The 14,473-nt window shown below is 48.3% G+C and overlaps 1 protein-coding gene across 2 annotated transcripts in view; it reads left to right on the plus strand.

The window, feature by feature from the left end:
- The first annotated feature begins 11,876 nt into the window (after positions 1–11,876).
- MAPKAPK2 (MAPK activated protein kinase 2) overlaps positions 11,877–14,473 on the plus strand; it is a 48,209-nt gene continuing 45,612 nt past the window's right edge. The window contains exon 1 of one of the 2 annotated variants that reach the window (XM_039463440.2): positions 11,877–12,490. In XM_039463440.2, the coding sequence (XP_039319374.1) occupies positions 12,209–12,490 (282 nt within the window). In that variant the 5' untranslated portion in view covers positions 11,877–12,208. The remainder of the gene's footprint in view (positions 12,491–14,473) is intronic. The other variant, XM_039463439.2, reaches the window with a different exon arrangement.

Raw genomic sequence — 14,473 nt, forward strand, 5'->3', positions numbered from 1 at the left:
CCTTCCCCATTTCCTAGAGAGAACTTCTCACGGCTGTCAGAAGATGTTAAAGAAGTCCAGTGATTAATTGCTTCCCACTACACATGCCTTATCTGGCCAGGCCAGGTCTGAGCTGTGTGCCTTTCTTGATCACGGGGTCTGTATCCGTGGCAGACACATTCCCTGAGCCCCAGGCCTTCCTTCCCTCTCCCTTGGGTGGGGGGGGCATGTTTTCTCTTCTGCCTCACTGCTTGAGGCTCCATCTGCTTGGTTGATTATTCATGTCCTTTGTCTTTTTCAGGAATCGATTATGGATAAATGGTAGTTAGAAAACAGGGCTTCAGGGCCCATGTAATTATCCCACTTTGACATTTCCATTTTCAGCACCATGGCCTCTGGAAACACTGAAACAGTGAAAATGACCTGATTTTCATACTACCTTGTTAGTTCAACTTCCCAGGAAGAAAAGAGCAGGCCGCTAAGTGGGGGGGAAACGAACCAAGTTGGTGTTTCAGAAAGACCTCCTCATTTGGACAGTATTCTAAAAAAGAAAAAAAAAAAAAAAGCATGGGGAACAGGAGAGAAAAAAGGCCTCTGGGAGGGATAGCAAAGAAAGAGAAAGAAAGAGCATTTCATCTGGGCAGGGCACTGGGCTCATGTTTGGTCCTTGGGCCCACATATTTTTATGACTTTCATACCCAGATCTTGAGCTAGATTAATAAATTATTGGAATTTGGGGTTGGGAAAAACATAATTGTCTTATTCTTGCTATGATATTTTCTAAGCCTAGAATAGGGGTCCAGAGAAGCCCACCCAGGGGCTGGGATGGGGATGAGGACAATAACAAGGTAATTGATTGAGGAAGAAAAACTCTAGTATGAAGTTTTTTTCTATTTTTTTTTTGACTGAGTCTTGTTCTGTTGCCTAACTGGAGTACAGTGGCACAATCTCGGCTCACTGGAACCTCTGCCTCCCGGGCTTAAGTGATTCCCCTGCCTCAGCCTCCTGAGTAGCTGGGACTACATGTGCATGCCACCACACCCGGCTAATTTTTTATATTTTAGTAGAGACAGGGTTTCACCGTATTGGCCAGGATGGTCTCGATCTCCTGACCTCTTGATCCACCCACCTCGGCCTTCCAAAGTGATGGGATTATAGATGTGAGCCACCGCCTGGCCTAGTATGGAACTTTATACCCCAAATTGCAGCATTTCTAAGTCTTGCTCCTGGATCAGGAGAACATGGTGGCTGAGAAGACAGGTGTCAGGTCCTGGCTTCCTGCATTCAAATCCCCACTCCAGGCCTTACTTTAAATTGCTTAAATTCACTGATCCTCAATTTCCTCAGGGAAGGCCCCTGGAAGGATATTAGCAACACCTATCTTTCAGGGTTGTTATGGGGCATTGGTTGAGTCAACACCTGCAATCATAGGCATTGTAGGAACATAGTAAGTGCTCACTAAATGAGATCTATTACCGTGACCTTTTAAATTTGTTTTTTCCTATGTGCCATCCACCATCCTCTATTTCATCCATCCAGCAAAAATACAAATGCCATATTCTGTGACAGGTGCTGGACAAGTCACTAGGAATAAACACAAAGTTAGCAGAATAGAAATCTCGTCAGAGGGTTTATCCCCTCCCCAGGTTTCTGTTATTTCTTATTTTATTTATTTACTTTTAAGATGGAGTTTCACTCTGTCATCCAGGCTGGAGTGCAGTGGTGCGATCTCGGCTTACCGCAATCCCTGCCTCCTGGGTTCAAGCAATTCTTCTGCCTCAGCCTCCCGAGCAGCTGGGATTATAGGTGTCCCCCACCACGCCCAGCTAATTTTGTATTTTTAGCAGAGGTGGGTTTTCTCCATGTTGGTCAGGCTGGTCTCGAACTTCCAACCTCAGGTGATCTGCCTGCCTCTGTTATTTCTTAATCCGGGGCAGAACACATAATAAATTTGAACCCAGTTTTCCCTGTTCCTTTGTTCTGTTCCTTACCCATTCTCTCCTTTTGCTTTTTCTGCTTCCTTGCTCTCTCTTTCCCAACTCTGTAGGAAGATAGGCCCCAGGTGTCTCCGCCAAGGAAGGTCCCTAGAATCCTGCCAGGCTCTTCTAGGACTTGTCTTGGTGAGGGAGCCCTAGGAGGGGCAAGTCCCTGGGGAAGCCTGCTGCTCCTCCCACTCAGCCATCCCCCTTGGGCCAGGCTCCCCTTCCCAGGCCCTCAGCTCTTCCACAAGCTCTCCGGGGAAGCTGGAAGAGGTCCACTAAGGCCCTGTAATAACCACACTTCTTGATGGTAAACAAGAACCAGATTCCTGGGGAGTGACGCAGGCAGGAGGTCTGTGGCTGAGGCAGCTGTGATTACACCAAGACATGAAGAAACACCTCTTGCTTGGCCTTGGCCTGCTTGGAGAAGGCTTAGGGGAGAGGCTGCCCATGTGTCCCTCTTTGCTACCCTTCCAGTCATTCTTGTCTTGAGTTACAGGGGCCTTGGCACCAATTGGCTCTGCAGACGCAAGTGGGCAACCACCAACCCCAATCTCTCAACCGAACTGGCTTCCTCCATCACCTCTCCTTTTTCAGGATTTCCCCCACCTCTTCCCTACTCATGGGCCTGACTCCCACCCTTGGCTCTCATCCCCCACTCCCTGTGCCTTCCTCTGTGAGAGAGAATCATGCTGTCCTTCACCGATGTCAGGTGAAGCCTTAGACTTCTGTGCAGAGGCCTTGATCCTGGGCACCTAGGAATGAAGCCTGACCTGAAGGGGCACTGGCCCACAGGCTGTCAAAGTCAGTTCAGGGCCTTCCTCTTCATAGTGTGACTTCTGAGTGTGGGATCAGGTCTCCTGGAGGTTTAGGTCAAGCACAGTTCTTGCTAGCTCCTAGATGGAAGGTTGAACTTGCTTACATACTTCTAGGATACACAAGAAACTGGGGTGGAGAGCTAGGTGACCGAGAGGTTAGGTGGCCAGGAAGACATTTTACAAGATGCCCTTCAGGGCTTTTGCATGTTGTACCATGTGGATGTATTAAAAGACTTCAAAAAGAAAGAAAGAAAACAAAAAGAATTCTGTGATTTCGTAAACCTCTTGTATGTGTCACATTTGGAGAATTTCTGGTCCCTGTTCTTGTGGCGGAGAGTGGGATAGCGCGTGGGAAAGGCCTCATTTGGGCTGAACTTCCGGCTTAGAAGGGGCTGACAAAGGGAGGTGTCTGCTTGGGTTTGAGATTTTCTGAGTGTGTGAATGACATAGAATCTTGCATGAGGAGGGGAGCGTTGCTGAGTATGATGGTCCCGGAGGGAGGAGGATGGGCCTGAGGTTCCGTCCAGGCCTAGAAGAACATTTGACTTTTTGTGTCTATGAATTTGACTACTTAGGTACCTCAGATAAGTGGAATCATGCAATAATTGTCGTTTTGTGTCTGGCTTATTTCATTAGCATAATATTTCCAAGGTTAGTCCATGTTATAGCATGTATCAGAATTTTTTCTTTTTTTTTTTTTTGAGACGGAGTCTCACTCTGTCGTCCAGGCTGGAGCGCAGGGTGCAATCTCGACTCATTGCAACCTCTGGCTTCTGGGTTTAAGTGATTCTCCTGCCTCAGCCTAGCCTCGCGAGTAGGTGGGATTACAGGCACCCACCACCATGCCTGGATACTTTTTGTATTGTTACTAGAGCTGGGGTTTCACCAGGTTGCCCAGGCTGGTCTCAAACTCCTGGCCTCAAGTGATCCACCCGCTTTGGCTTCCCAAAGTGCTGGGATTACAGGTGTGAGCCAATGTGCCCAGCCAGAATTTCTTTCCTTTTTAAGGCTGAATGATATTACCTTATACGGATATACCACATTTTATTTATCCATCAATAGACATGAATTGCTTCCACTTTTTGGCTATTGAAAATAATACTGCTGTGAAAATGGATATATACACACACATATATCTATTTCATTCTTTTTGGTATATCCCCAGAAGAGGAATTGACAAATCATATGGCAATTCTATGTTTAATTTTTTGAGGACCCGCATACTATTTCCACAATGGCCGCACCATTTTGCATTCTCACCGGCAGTACACGAGGGTTCCAATTTCCCCAAATTTTAGCTAACATTTATTTTCTGGGTTTGTTTTTGTTTTAGTAATAGCTATTCCAATGGGGGTAGCCTTGAGAAAGTTGAAGCATGGTGCCCTGGGGCTCATAAATGGGAGAGATATATGCAGGAAGCCCTCATCGAGAAGGTGACATTTGACCTGGGCCTGTAAGGATGGGCAAGAATTCTCCAGGTGGAGGAGGAAAACCACACAGGAGAAAGGCTTAGCAAAAAAAAGAACAGAGAGAGACAAGAAACTGCATGGCCTGTTTAGAGGCAGCAGGTGGTTAGCATAAGCAAGAAGATACAATTTGCATGGGAGAGTGTCAAGATTCAAGGCAAGAGGCAGATTTAAGGGCTAGAAATTCCTCTCAGGCTTTGGACTTTGGTCAATAGGGAGCTATTGGTAATGTATGTGAAAGTGTGCAAACTTCAACATACTTTATAAATATAAGAATTTAGAATAGCAGGGCTGGTGGCTCATGCCTATAATCCCAGCACTTTGGGAGGCCGAGGCGGGCAGATCACCTGAGGCCAGGAGTTTGAGACCAACCTGACCAACATGGAGGAACCCTGTCTCTCCTAAAAATACAAAATTAGCCAGGTGTGGTGACACATGCCTGTAGTCCCAGCTACTCAGGAGGCTGAGGCAGAAGAATTGCTTGAACCCAGGAGGCAGAGGTTGTGGTGAGCTGAGATCACTCCATTGTACTCCAGCCTGGGCAACAAGAGCAAAACTCCATCTCAAAAAAAAAAATAATAATAATTTATAATGAGAAATGTTTATAAAGAAACGAAGTGTGGCTAGGCACGATGCCTCACACCTATAATCCCAGCAATTTTGGGAGGCTGAGGCAGGCAGATCATTTGAGGTCAGGAATTCAACCAGCATGGCCAATATGGTGAAACCCTATCTCTACTAAAAAATACAAAATTAGCCTGGTGTGGTGGCACATGCCTATAGTCCAAACTGCCTGGGAGGCTGAGGCACAAGATAGAGAATCGCTTGAACCTGGGGGGTAGAGGTTGCAGTGAGCTCAGTTCGAGCCACTGCACTCCAGCCTGGGCAACAGAGCAAGACTTAGTCTCAAAAAAGAAACAAAAGTATTAAGATCAATACAGAATGCCTATTGTATATTACACAATACGGAAGTAGTGTCTGGCATCTATCTAGGAGAATTCTGGGCCCTCAGGGTGCTGGTACTGCCCCCTTCCCTCCCTGTCAGCTCCCAAATACAAGGCTAACCAAATAGCATAGATGGCCTCCCCGTGTTGACCTCTCTGGGTCAGGAGGGGCTCCTGTTGTCCATCAGATGGGAGAATCATGCAGGCATCACAACTCTCTGCAGCCTCAACCTTCTGGGCTCAAGCAATTCCTCCCATCTCAGCCACTTGAGTAGCAGGGTCTTAGAGGCTTCTGAACCACTTTCAAGAGCATTTAGGAAGATGGGCTCTGACACATGTAGACACAGGCCTTCCCCATCTTATTGTGTGATGACTGGTCAGTTAATTAACTTTTCTGAGCCATAATGTTTTCAGAGATCAAAATACCAAAAATACTACTACTTAGAGCATTGTTGAGAGGATTGAATGAAATGGTTAGTGTGAAAGTACCGGCTGCATAGAAACTGCTCACATTTATAGAGACCAAGTTTTATGTGTCAGAGACGGTTGAAAATTTTACTCCTGTATTTAATCTAGGGAATATTATTTCTTCTTTCGTTATACAAACAGTACAATGAAGTGCAGTTAAGTACAGTAGTGAGTGATGGGGTGGGATTGGAGCCCAGGATTTGATTCCACCATGCTCTGCTGTCTCAAAGTTGTGTTCTCATGTGAAGCTATGGATCATTATACCCTTAGGAAATCTCTACCCATTCCACATACACACGTGTGTATCTCTTCCCTACCTTTTCTACCTTGCACTTCCACTTACTAAGTGAGGGAGAGAAATCCAGGCATCACCACCAGGTCATGATCCTTTTGGTTGACCCATCTTGATTGTGTTCCCAGATAGTTCCCCCTTTCCTTTCCCCCTTTCCCAATCATTATCCAGGCTGTTACTCATCTAAGTAGCAACTGATATGCCAGATACAAGCTAGGTTGGAGGGCAGTGTTTTTAATTCAAGGACAACAGCCTTGAAAGCCTTCTTGAATACAGGTGAATATTTGGCTCTCTTCCCTACATTTCCCATTGTAAGCTGTGGATTTAGCATTGGGCATCCTGCAGTCTTAATTACTCTCATCTGTAGTCCATTTGGACCATATTATGTCTGTTGATGTGCAGAGGTGAAGTTTCTCTTCCCCTTTGGGTACTTCTTTGTTTCTCTTTCTATTCCCATTCTTTGCCACAGCCCCAGATGTTCCCTGCCAGGGCATGAAACTGTCAAAGGATAAAGTGCAGAGGAGGGCACTGTGGGTGGTGGGGAAACATTTTCCCCCTCTGAGATGACTTACATAGGGCATTACCAATGGCACTTGCTTTGGGTAGAATTCCTTTCTGTGAAGCAGCCCTTAGCACTTTCAGAGAGAGGTCAGATAGAAGGGCTGATAGAGGCCATCCTCTCCAATATTTTGAGGTCACTTTCTGGGCCAGAAATTTTTGTGACTAATGAGTCTTATGTATATATGTCTGTCACTTTTGCTTTAGGGAATTTCTCATTTTATCACAAATACTATTTTATAACACGAAGTCTGTTTATTTCTCTCTGGCTGTAAGCCATTTTTCTTTCCAAGGGTGGGTTTTTAGTGGACAGAGCTTCTTCTGTAAAATCACGCTTCTTCTTGCAATATTTTGTTTGCGGTACTAGCAATGGATACAAAGGCTGTTTTATCTGTGTTCATGTGCAGATCCGCCAGCCTGTGGATGACCCTCTCTCATCAAGAGAGTGTTAGCTGAAAATTTCCAAGAAATCCACCTCCATAAATTTCCATCCTCTGTCACTCATTCATAATGCCACGTCATAGTTAAATAGGAAACTTTTACTCCCTGAGGGTGTGATGGCTAAGTGGGGGAATCTTGAAGAAAAATATTGTCATGATGTAGCCTATCATATAACCCAGTCATGCAAATTAACATAGACGTATACTCTGCAACAGATTAGGCCAGGATGGAAGGAAATTGAGGTGTGGGAAATTTACACTGATCTAAAATGGAAAGAATAGCCCATACCTCTTCAGGCGATTCCTACCCAGAAATAGCAGTTACCATATTTCTGACATTAAGAAGGATATGTGAGTATATGTCTGCTCAGAAAGACTTGGGTCCTGTCCTTTGCTGGTGGAATAACTCTGGGAAAGTTATTTAATTTCTCTGAGACTCAGTTTTCTTATTTATACAACAGATAAGTGGGGATAACAGTACAGACCTCATACGGCTATATAAGAGTAGGATAAGGTTTGGCTGTGCATGATAGAAAACCTAGACCATCAGTCACTTCAACAAGAAGGCCATTTTTGTCACTCTTTCATGTAAAAGTCTGGGTAGGTGGTTCAGTGCTGGTATGACGGATCCAGGTTCACCAGGACACAGACTCCTTCTGTCCTTTTGCTCTGTCTTCCTCAACCTGTAACCTCCACTTCACCATCCAAGATGGCTCTAGCTGCGAAATTTTTATTCCAGCCAGCAGGAAACAAAAAAGAAGGAGAAAAAGGACCTACTTCTCTCCACAAACCACTTCCATTTACAAATCATTGGCTAGAACTTAATCTTATGAATGTAACCAGCTATAATGGAGGCTGGACAATTGGGAAATGTAATTTTTTTTTTTTTTAGACAGAGTCTTGCTCTGTTGTCAATGGAGTGCGGTGGCACAATCTCAGCTCACTGCAAACTCCACCAACTGGTTCAAGCAATTCTCCTGCCTCAGCCTCCCAAGTAGCTGGGGATTACAGATGTCCACTACCACGCCTGGCTAATTTTTGTAGTTTTAGTACAGACAGGGTTTCACCATGTTGACTAGGCTGGTCTCGAACTCCTGACCTCGTGATTTGCCCACTTTGGGCTTCCAAAGTGCTGGGATTACAGGCGTGAGCCACTGCACCCGGCCGGGAAATGTTATTTTTATTCCAGGCAGTCTTATGTTTGGCTAAATATGGGAGCTCTTTACTGTCAAAGAGAGGGAAAACAGGTATTAACCCACCCAACCAGCAATCTCAGCCATGGATGGTCATGAGATTTAAATGAGGCAATGCAGGAAGAGGGATGACCACAATGTTGGTCACTCAGGAAGCACTCAACAAACATGGTCATCATCATCATCAAGAGAAGGTGAGGAATACTTTGACACCGTGACCAGCTATTTTCTATTTTCTTGTTGATAAAGTCACCCTTGGCTACCTCCCTTTAAAGACGATTTGAATTTCATCTTTTATGATACCTTTGAACATGATGAAATAAAACTATATAAAAAGGAAAGCAAAAGAAAGGCGAATATAGGACTCAGGATGATGGAATCTTGGACCAGGGAAACAGAGGGGTTGGGGGAGTGTGTGTGGCTGGTTAGATGTACGTTATTGTCAAAGTTCTAGTTTTTATTTTGGGTAGTGGATTCACAGGTGCTTACTGCATTATTAAAAATAATTATTAACTAACTGTATAAAAGTGGAGCTGCGTGGATCAATGAGAGTGTGTCATGAATCAAGGATTATAATTAATCAATTTCTATGTACCTGAGGTCCTTAAATTGTCTTTATGTGTACTGTGTTGCATGGCATATGTGTTTCCATGTTAATAGTAGACAAAAATAGTACTTGCTATTTGGATAGACTTTCGAGTTTTGAAGTGCTTTTACACATCCATAAAAGCTGTTCATTAAGTAGTTCATTACAGATGGCTGAGAGCCTGGTGTTACACAAATAGGACTTTGGACGGCTTCCTGTGGGAAAGTATTTTATTTTATCTTTGCACAAGCCCTACAAGGTAGGCAAGGTAGATGTTACTGTCACTATTTTATAGATGAGAAGGAAGGACCTGAGAGAGCAAGGTGCTCTCATGAGGTTACATAGCGAGTCAGTATCAGAATGGAACTTAAGACTCAGGATCTCTTGCCCAGTGCGTCTGCCTCTAGCACAACTCACTCCTCAATTATTCATCCACTAGGCATTTATTCTGTTACATGGCACACTGTGCTTATGTGTTGTGTTCATGTATGTGTGTGTTTTCTGGTGCTGTGTGTGCAGTTCACATAATCCCTATACACTTATGTATGTACCCCCAGAGTCCCTGCGTGTCCCCTAGGCCTATTTGGCTTTTGCAACTCCAGGAGGAATCTCAGGTGGGGATTCAGTTGTCCTGTTATTCCTAAACCTTCGGGCTTCGCCATCTCCCCGGAGCTCCAGCTAGGTAGGAAAGCGGCTCTGATATAAGGGATAGATCCGTAGGTCATGGGAGCAGAGCAGAGGAGCAAGCCAGTGATGTCTAAATAATGGTGATATTGAATATTTCATGATAATTTATAGTTTATGCTTTAGGATGTCTTCTCATAATTACTATTTCATTTTATTCTCACTCAGCCCTGAAAGTAGATTTTGTTGTTTTTCCTCTTTTCTTTTTCAGATACTGAGAGACGCTACATGTCTTGCTCAAGGTAACCCAGCTGGAGGACAGCCTTGGCTTTGGCTCATTTGTCTCTAGATCCTGTCGTCTTACCACTGTGCCTTGCTGCTTCTGAAAAGGCAGAAGGAAGTTATCTTCTTTCCAGCTTCGTGTGCCAAGCCATAGGGAGCCTCCAGTGACTCTTCGAAGAAAAAAAAAAGACCAATTCAGACTCCAGAGCAGCCCCACACCAGAGCCTGAGCAGCTGGAATCTCCCACCTCCCCATCCCTGCATTCCTCTTGTCCTCGGGCATCTCCTGGGTGTGCTTTGGGGAAGTGACAGCAGTGCTATAGAAGTGGTGGGGTGAAGGCTGAGTGCGGTGGCTCAAGCCTGTAATCCCAGCACTTTGGGAGGCCGAGGAGGGTGGATCACGAGGTCAAGAGATCGAGACCATCCCGGTCAACATAGTGAAACCCCATCTCTACTAAAAATACAAAAAATTAGCTGGGCATGGTGGCGCGTGCCTGTAATCCCAGCTACTCAGGAGGCTGAGGCAGGAGAATTGCCTGAGCCCAGGAGGCGGAGGTTGCGGTGAGCCGAGACCGCGCCATTGCACTCCAGCCTGAGTAACAAGAGTGAAACTCTGTCTCAAAAAAAAAAAAAAAAAAAAAAAAAGAAGTGGTGGGGTGAAGGAGTTTTCCCACCCCATGGACTTAGGTAGTGTCTTTGTCTTTGAAGAGTCAGGGGAATCCGGGGAGCTGTGTAACCATCTTTATCCTGCAGCCTCAGAGGAAGCTGCTGCCTGCTGCAGACAGAAGGAAATCCCTAAGCTTTGGGCTTCTAGGATTGGGTCTGCCACCCTCTCTGTGCCACTGGTATCTGTCTTCTTCCCCACCAGATTAACACCATCCGCCACTGCAGGGCTGAGCATGGCACCTGGTACAGAGCACTAAGCAGATACTGCTTGAGAAGAGCAAATGTTCATGTCCTGGGGACCACGTCCCTCCTTGGTGGGCCCTGCCTGCCCCAGGAAAGGACAGCCTTGGGAGGGTGACTACCAACCCTCACTCCTCCCCCTCATTCCTGTCTCCACACGCATCTGGGAAAGGTGAATGAGGGAAGAGACACTGGCACTTGTGCCTTACCTACCTAGGTTCTTTCCCCAAGGGCCCCTTTTGCAGGCTCTCTCTTCTCTCTGGAGTTTTGGGGGACCTATTAGGGGCCATGTGTGGCCATAGGTCAAGCCTCATTCTCTAACTGGCCTTACCAGGACTGAGGTTTTGTGTTCACCTGTCTGGGTCGCTTGTCTGATTTCTCAGCTCTCTGCCACAGTGGGGAGGAGGTCGGCAGGGATGGACTTGGTCGTCTCGAACCCCATCAGCATGTGTGTGGAGGGCTCCTGGCAGCTTCTATGCAGGGTCCAGATAGATCCCTGGGCTTTTCCTGAGAGACACGGGGCTAACCCACTTCTTATGGAATTTTTCCACATCGGAAATCAGAACCCATTCCTTAGAGCCTCCCGTTCAGTTTCGTTATCTCCTCTGACTCTCTCCACAACCTTTGAAAAGGTCTCGCTGTTCTTCCCATGGAGAGAGAGGTGCAAGGCTTGCTCGGCCTCACACAGCCAATCCGTGGCAAAGGCTGGCGGGAATTCAGGCGGCCCCAATCTCAATCCATCCTCTTCCCACCCTGCATCCTTTTCCGTTTATTTACATGAAAACATGTTCAAAGGTATAATTACGAAAGTGCTCCCGGTTACACAATAATATGTCTTTACTGAAAAACAATAAATACACGAGAAAAGAGCTGGAAAGGACTCAGAGGAAAATTAGTTTAAGTTAAGAAAATATTTCATACGCCCGCCTTTGGCGCACACCTTTCCCTGGGGTGAATGACCCCTGTGATTCCAGCTCGCCCCCGAAGTCTCATCTAGCTGGACACCTACGAGCCATCCCTCTCCTTGGAAATACATCCCTCTCCCATTCGCTGCCGCTAAGAGGCCCAGACAATTGGAGAGGGGTGGATTTTCCATCTGAATTATGCGGCTCCTTTGACACGCCGCCCCTCCTCCTTTGCATGGCCTTGGTTAGGAACTGGGATTTCTTCGTCCCCTCTCCCTGGCCCCCAGGCAGCAGCCCCTAGCCTACTCCGCGGTCCTCCCAGCTCCGGGCCCCTCGCGTCCTCCCCTTTAAGGCTCGCCCCGCCCCTATACCACGCCTCCCCAGGCTCCGCCCCCTCCCCTCCCCTTTAAGGACCGGCCCCGGACGCAGACAAGGCTGTGACGCGGCCGCCGGCTCGGGGCTGGGTACATTGTCGCGCGGCCGCTTCCCCCCGGCCGGGCCCCCGCCGCCCCGCGGTCCCCAGAGCGCCAGGCCCCCGGGGGGGGGAGGGAGGGCGGGAGGGTGCCGGGCCGGTGGGCGCCGGTGGCTGGCGGTGGGACTCACGGAGCCCCGCGACCCGCCGAGCCTGGAGCCGGGCCGGGGCGGGGAAGCCGGCTCCAGCCCGGAGCGAACTTCGCAGCCGGTCGGGGGGCAGCGGGGAGGGGGCCCGGAGCCGGAGGAGGGGGCGGCTGCGGGCAGCCCGGCCCGCGCCCCCGCGTCCCCGGGCACCATGCTGTCCAACTCCCAGGGCCAGAGCCCGCCGGTGCCTTTCCCCGCCCCGGCCCCGCCGCCGCAGTCCCCCGCCCCTGCCCCGCCGCACCCCCCGGCGCAGCCGCCGCCGCCGCCGCCCCCGCAGCAGTTCCCGCAGTTCCACGTCAAGTCCGGCCTGCAGATCAAGAAGAACGCCATCATCGACGACTACAAGGTCACCAGCCAGGTCCTGGGGCTGGGCATCAACGGGAAAGTTTTGCAGATCTTCAACAAGAGGACCCAGGAGAAATTCGCCCTCAAAGTAGGTCTGGGGCCGGGGGAGGGGAGGCGGGGCGGGGCGGGGCGGCCGGGCCGGGGGCGCAGAGTGCGGGGCGGGCGGCGGGTCCCGGCGCGCTCGCCACCCAGACCGCTTCCGGCCGCCCCCGTGCGGGAGCCCTGGGACCCGCTCCGGGGACTCGGGGACTCGGGGACTCTGCCATTTTGGCGTTTGAGCGGGATCCAGCCGAGTCGGAACGGTTGGCTTCGGGACTTCTGCTAATTTCACTCCATCTCAAGGAAGTGATTCGGGGGATGGTGATTCCCCGTCTTCTCCTCCCTCGTTTTTCTCTCTCTGCGGGCACAAAAGGCCCATTACTCATTGAGCCGGTTGGTCGGTTGGTTTGGAGAAGTCGGAGCGCAGAGGTTTATTTAGCCTAGCTCCTTATTTGGGAGCCGGAATGTGTGATTTCACTTCCCTGAGCCTCGCGAGGGCAGCCAGGCCGCCTTGGGGCGCGCGGGCCGGGAGGTGTGCGGCGGGAGGGTCCGGGGCGCACCCCGGCTGTGGGGGCGGGATTGTTTGGATCGCGGAGCGGGCCCCCACCCACGCCTGCCCGAGGCGGCTCCGGAGAGAGGCCGGCGGTGTCCGCGGCCCTGCTGATCACTGGGAACCGAGTCAGTAACCCGCGGCCGGGCCCGTGCTGATTCTGCCTCCCGGAGAGGGCCACTTGCTGTCCTGGACGCGTGGGATGATGGGCAGTCCGAGGAAACCTTACCCTTGGGCCAGGGAAGCCCATCCTTTTTCTTTCTTTAAGGGGTGCGGTGGTGGGAGAATAAGGATTCAAGTGAGAATATCGACTTCAGAAGTTAAACAGAATGGGCTGGGAGATCTCATGAGATGGGTGGGTCCCCAGTGAAGTGTGAGCCAGTCTTGCAGGGTCACCAACAAGGTTTTGCTCTCACAGAGGTTTCAGGTTAAACCAATCTCTAAAGGTGACACCTCAGGTCTGTTTCCCCTGGGGTGTCTCAGTGATTGGAGAAGGAGAAAAATACTTCCTGTGTTATATTTTTCTCTTTTTCCTCAGCCCCCACAGCCAGCTGTATTTCAGTTATCAAGTACAACTCTCAGAAATGAGGTATGGGTGGAACTATTGGAATATACAATAAGATGTTTTAAAAGAACACCAGTGCTTCGGGGTTGTACAGGGCAAGCATGTTCCATTTCTAGATTTTAAGGCCTCTAGAATTATTTTCTTGATGCTCTCATACTCAACACCATCACAGTTCTTTTTTGTTTCTACTGTGGGTTCTTGCTGTGGGATCTCGGTTGTTGTTTAACGTTGACTGTTGGTGAGGGGATAAGTATCTTCAACACTTCAATATTTTTGCCTCAGACTTCTCTTTCCTTACTCATAACTGAAGGGAAAGGAGCAGGAGGAGTTGTTGTTTGGTTTGATCATAGCTCTGACCTTGGGGACTGGAGTTGGGTGAATACATTTTGACCACAGTTAACCTGTATTTTTGAGGAAGTGATAGACGGTCTTTTCAGGAGTGTTTTCTGTCCCTTCTGAGGCACCATCTGCTTTCACCTATCAGCAGTTTGGGGATACTGGCTGTTCATTCTCTTGGATATTTGGAATATTATGTAAAGACTTCAGAACAAAAGCACCCAACTTCTGCTCCATATAATAGACACACACACACAAAACCATACTAAAAAATGCTTTTGAGTGGCAATTCAGATTTCTCTTGTAACTAACGGGAAAGAGGTTCAGATATTTTTCTACTTTGAATAGTTTTGGAAGGAAAGATCCAGCAGCATGTTAAATAACACTCATAGTTTATCTCTTTCAGGTTAGAAGTGGGTGAAGAGTGAAGTCAGTCTGTTTTGACAGGCAGCCTGCTCCCAGATCTTTTAAGTTGACTCAACTGTTAAATTGTGGATTTCTCACACACGTCTTTGTGTTAAAACTTAATAATGGAGAAAGAAAGGAGAGACAAGGCATTGGAGACTGACAGCAGTGTTAAC

This window comes from Saimiri boliviensis, chromosome 14 (assembly GCF_048565385.1).
Source record: "Saimiri boliviensis isolate mSaiBol1 chromosome 14, mSaiBol1.pri, whole genome shotgun sequence".
Classification (NCBI taxonomy): Eukaryota; Metazoa; Chordata; class Mammalia; order Primates; family Cebidae; genus Saimiri; species Saimiri boliviensis.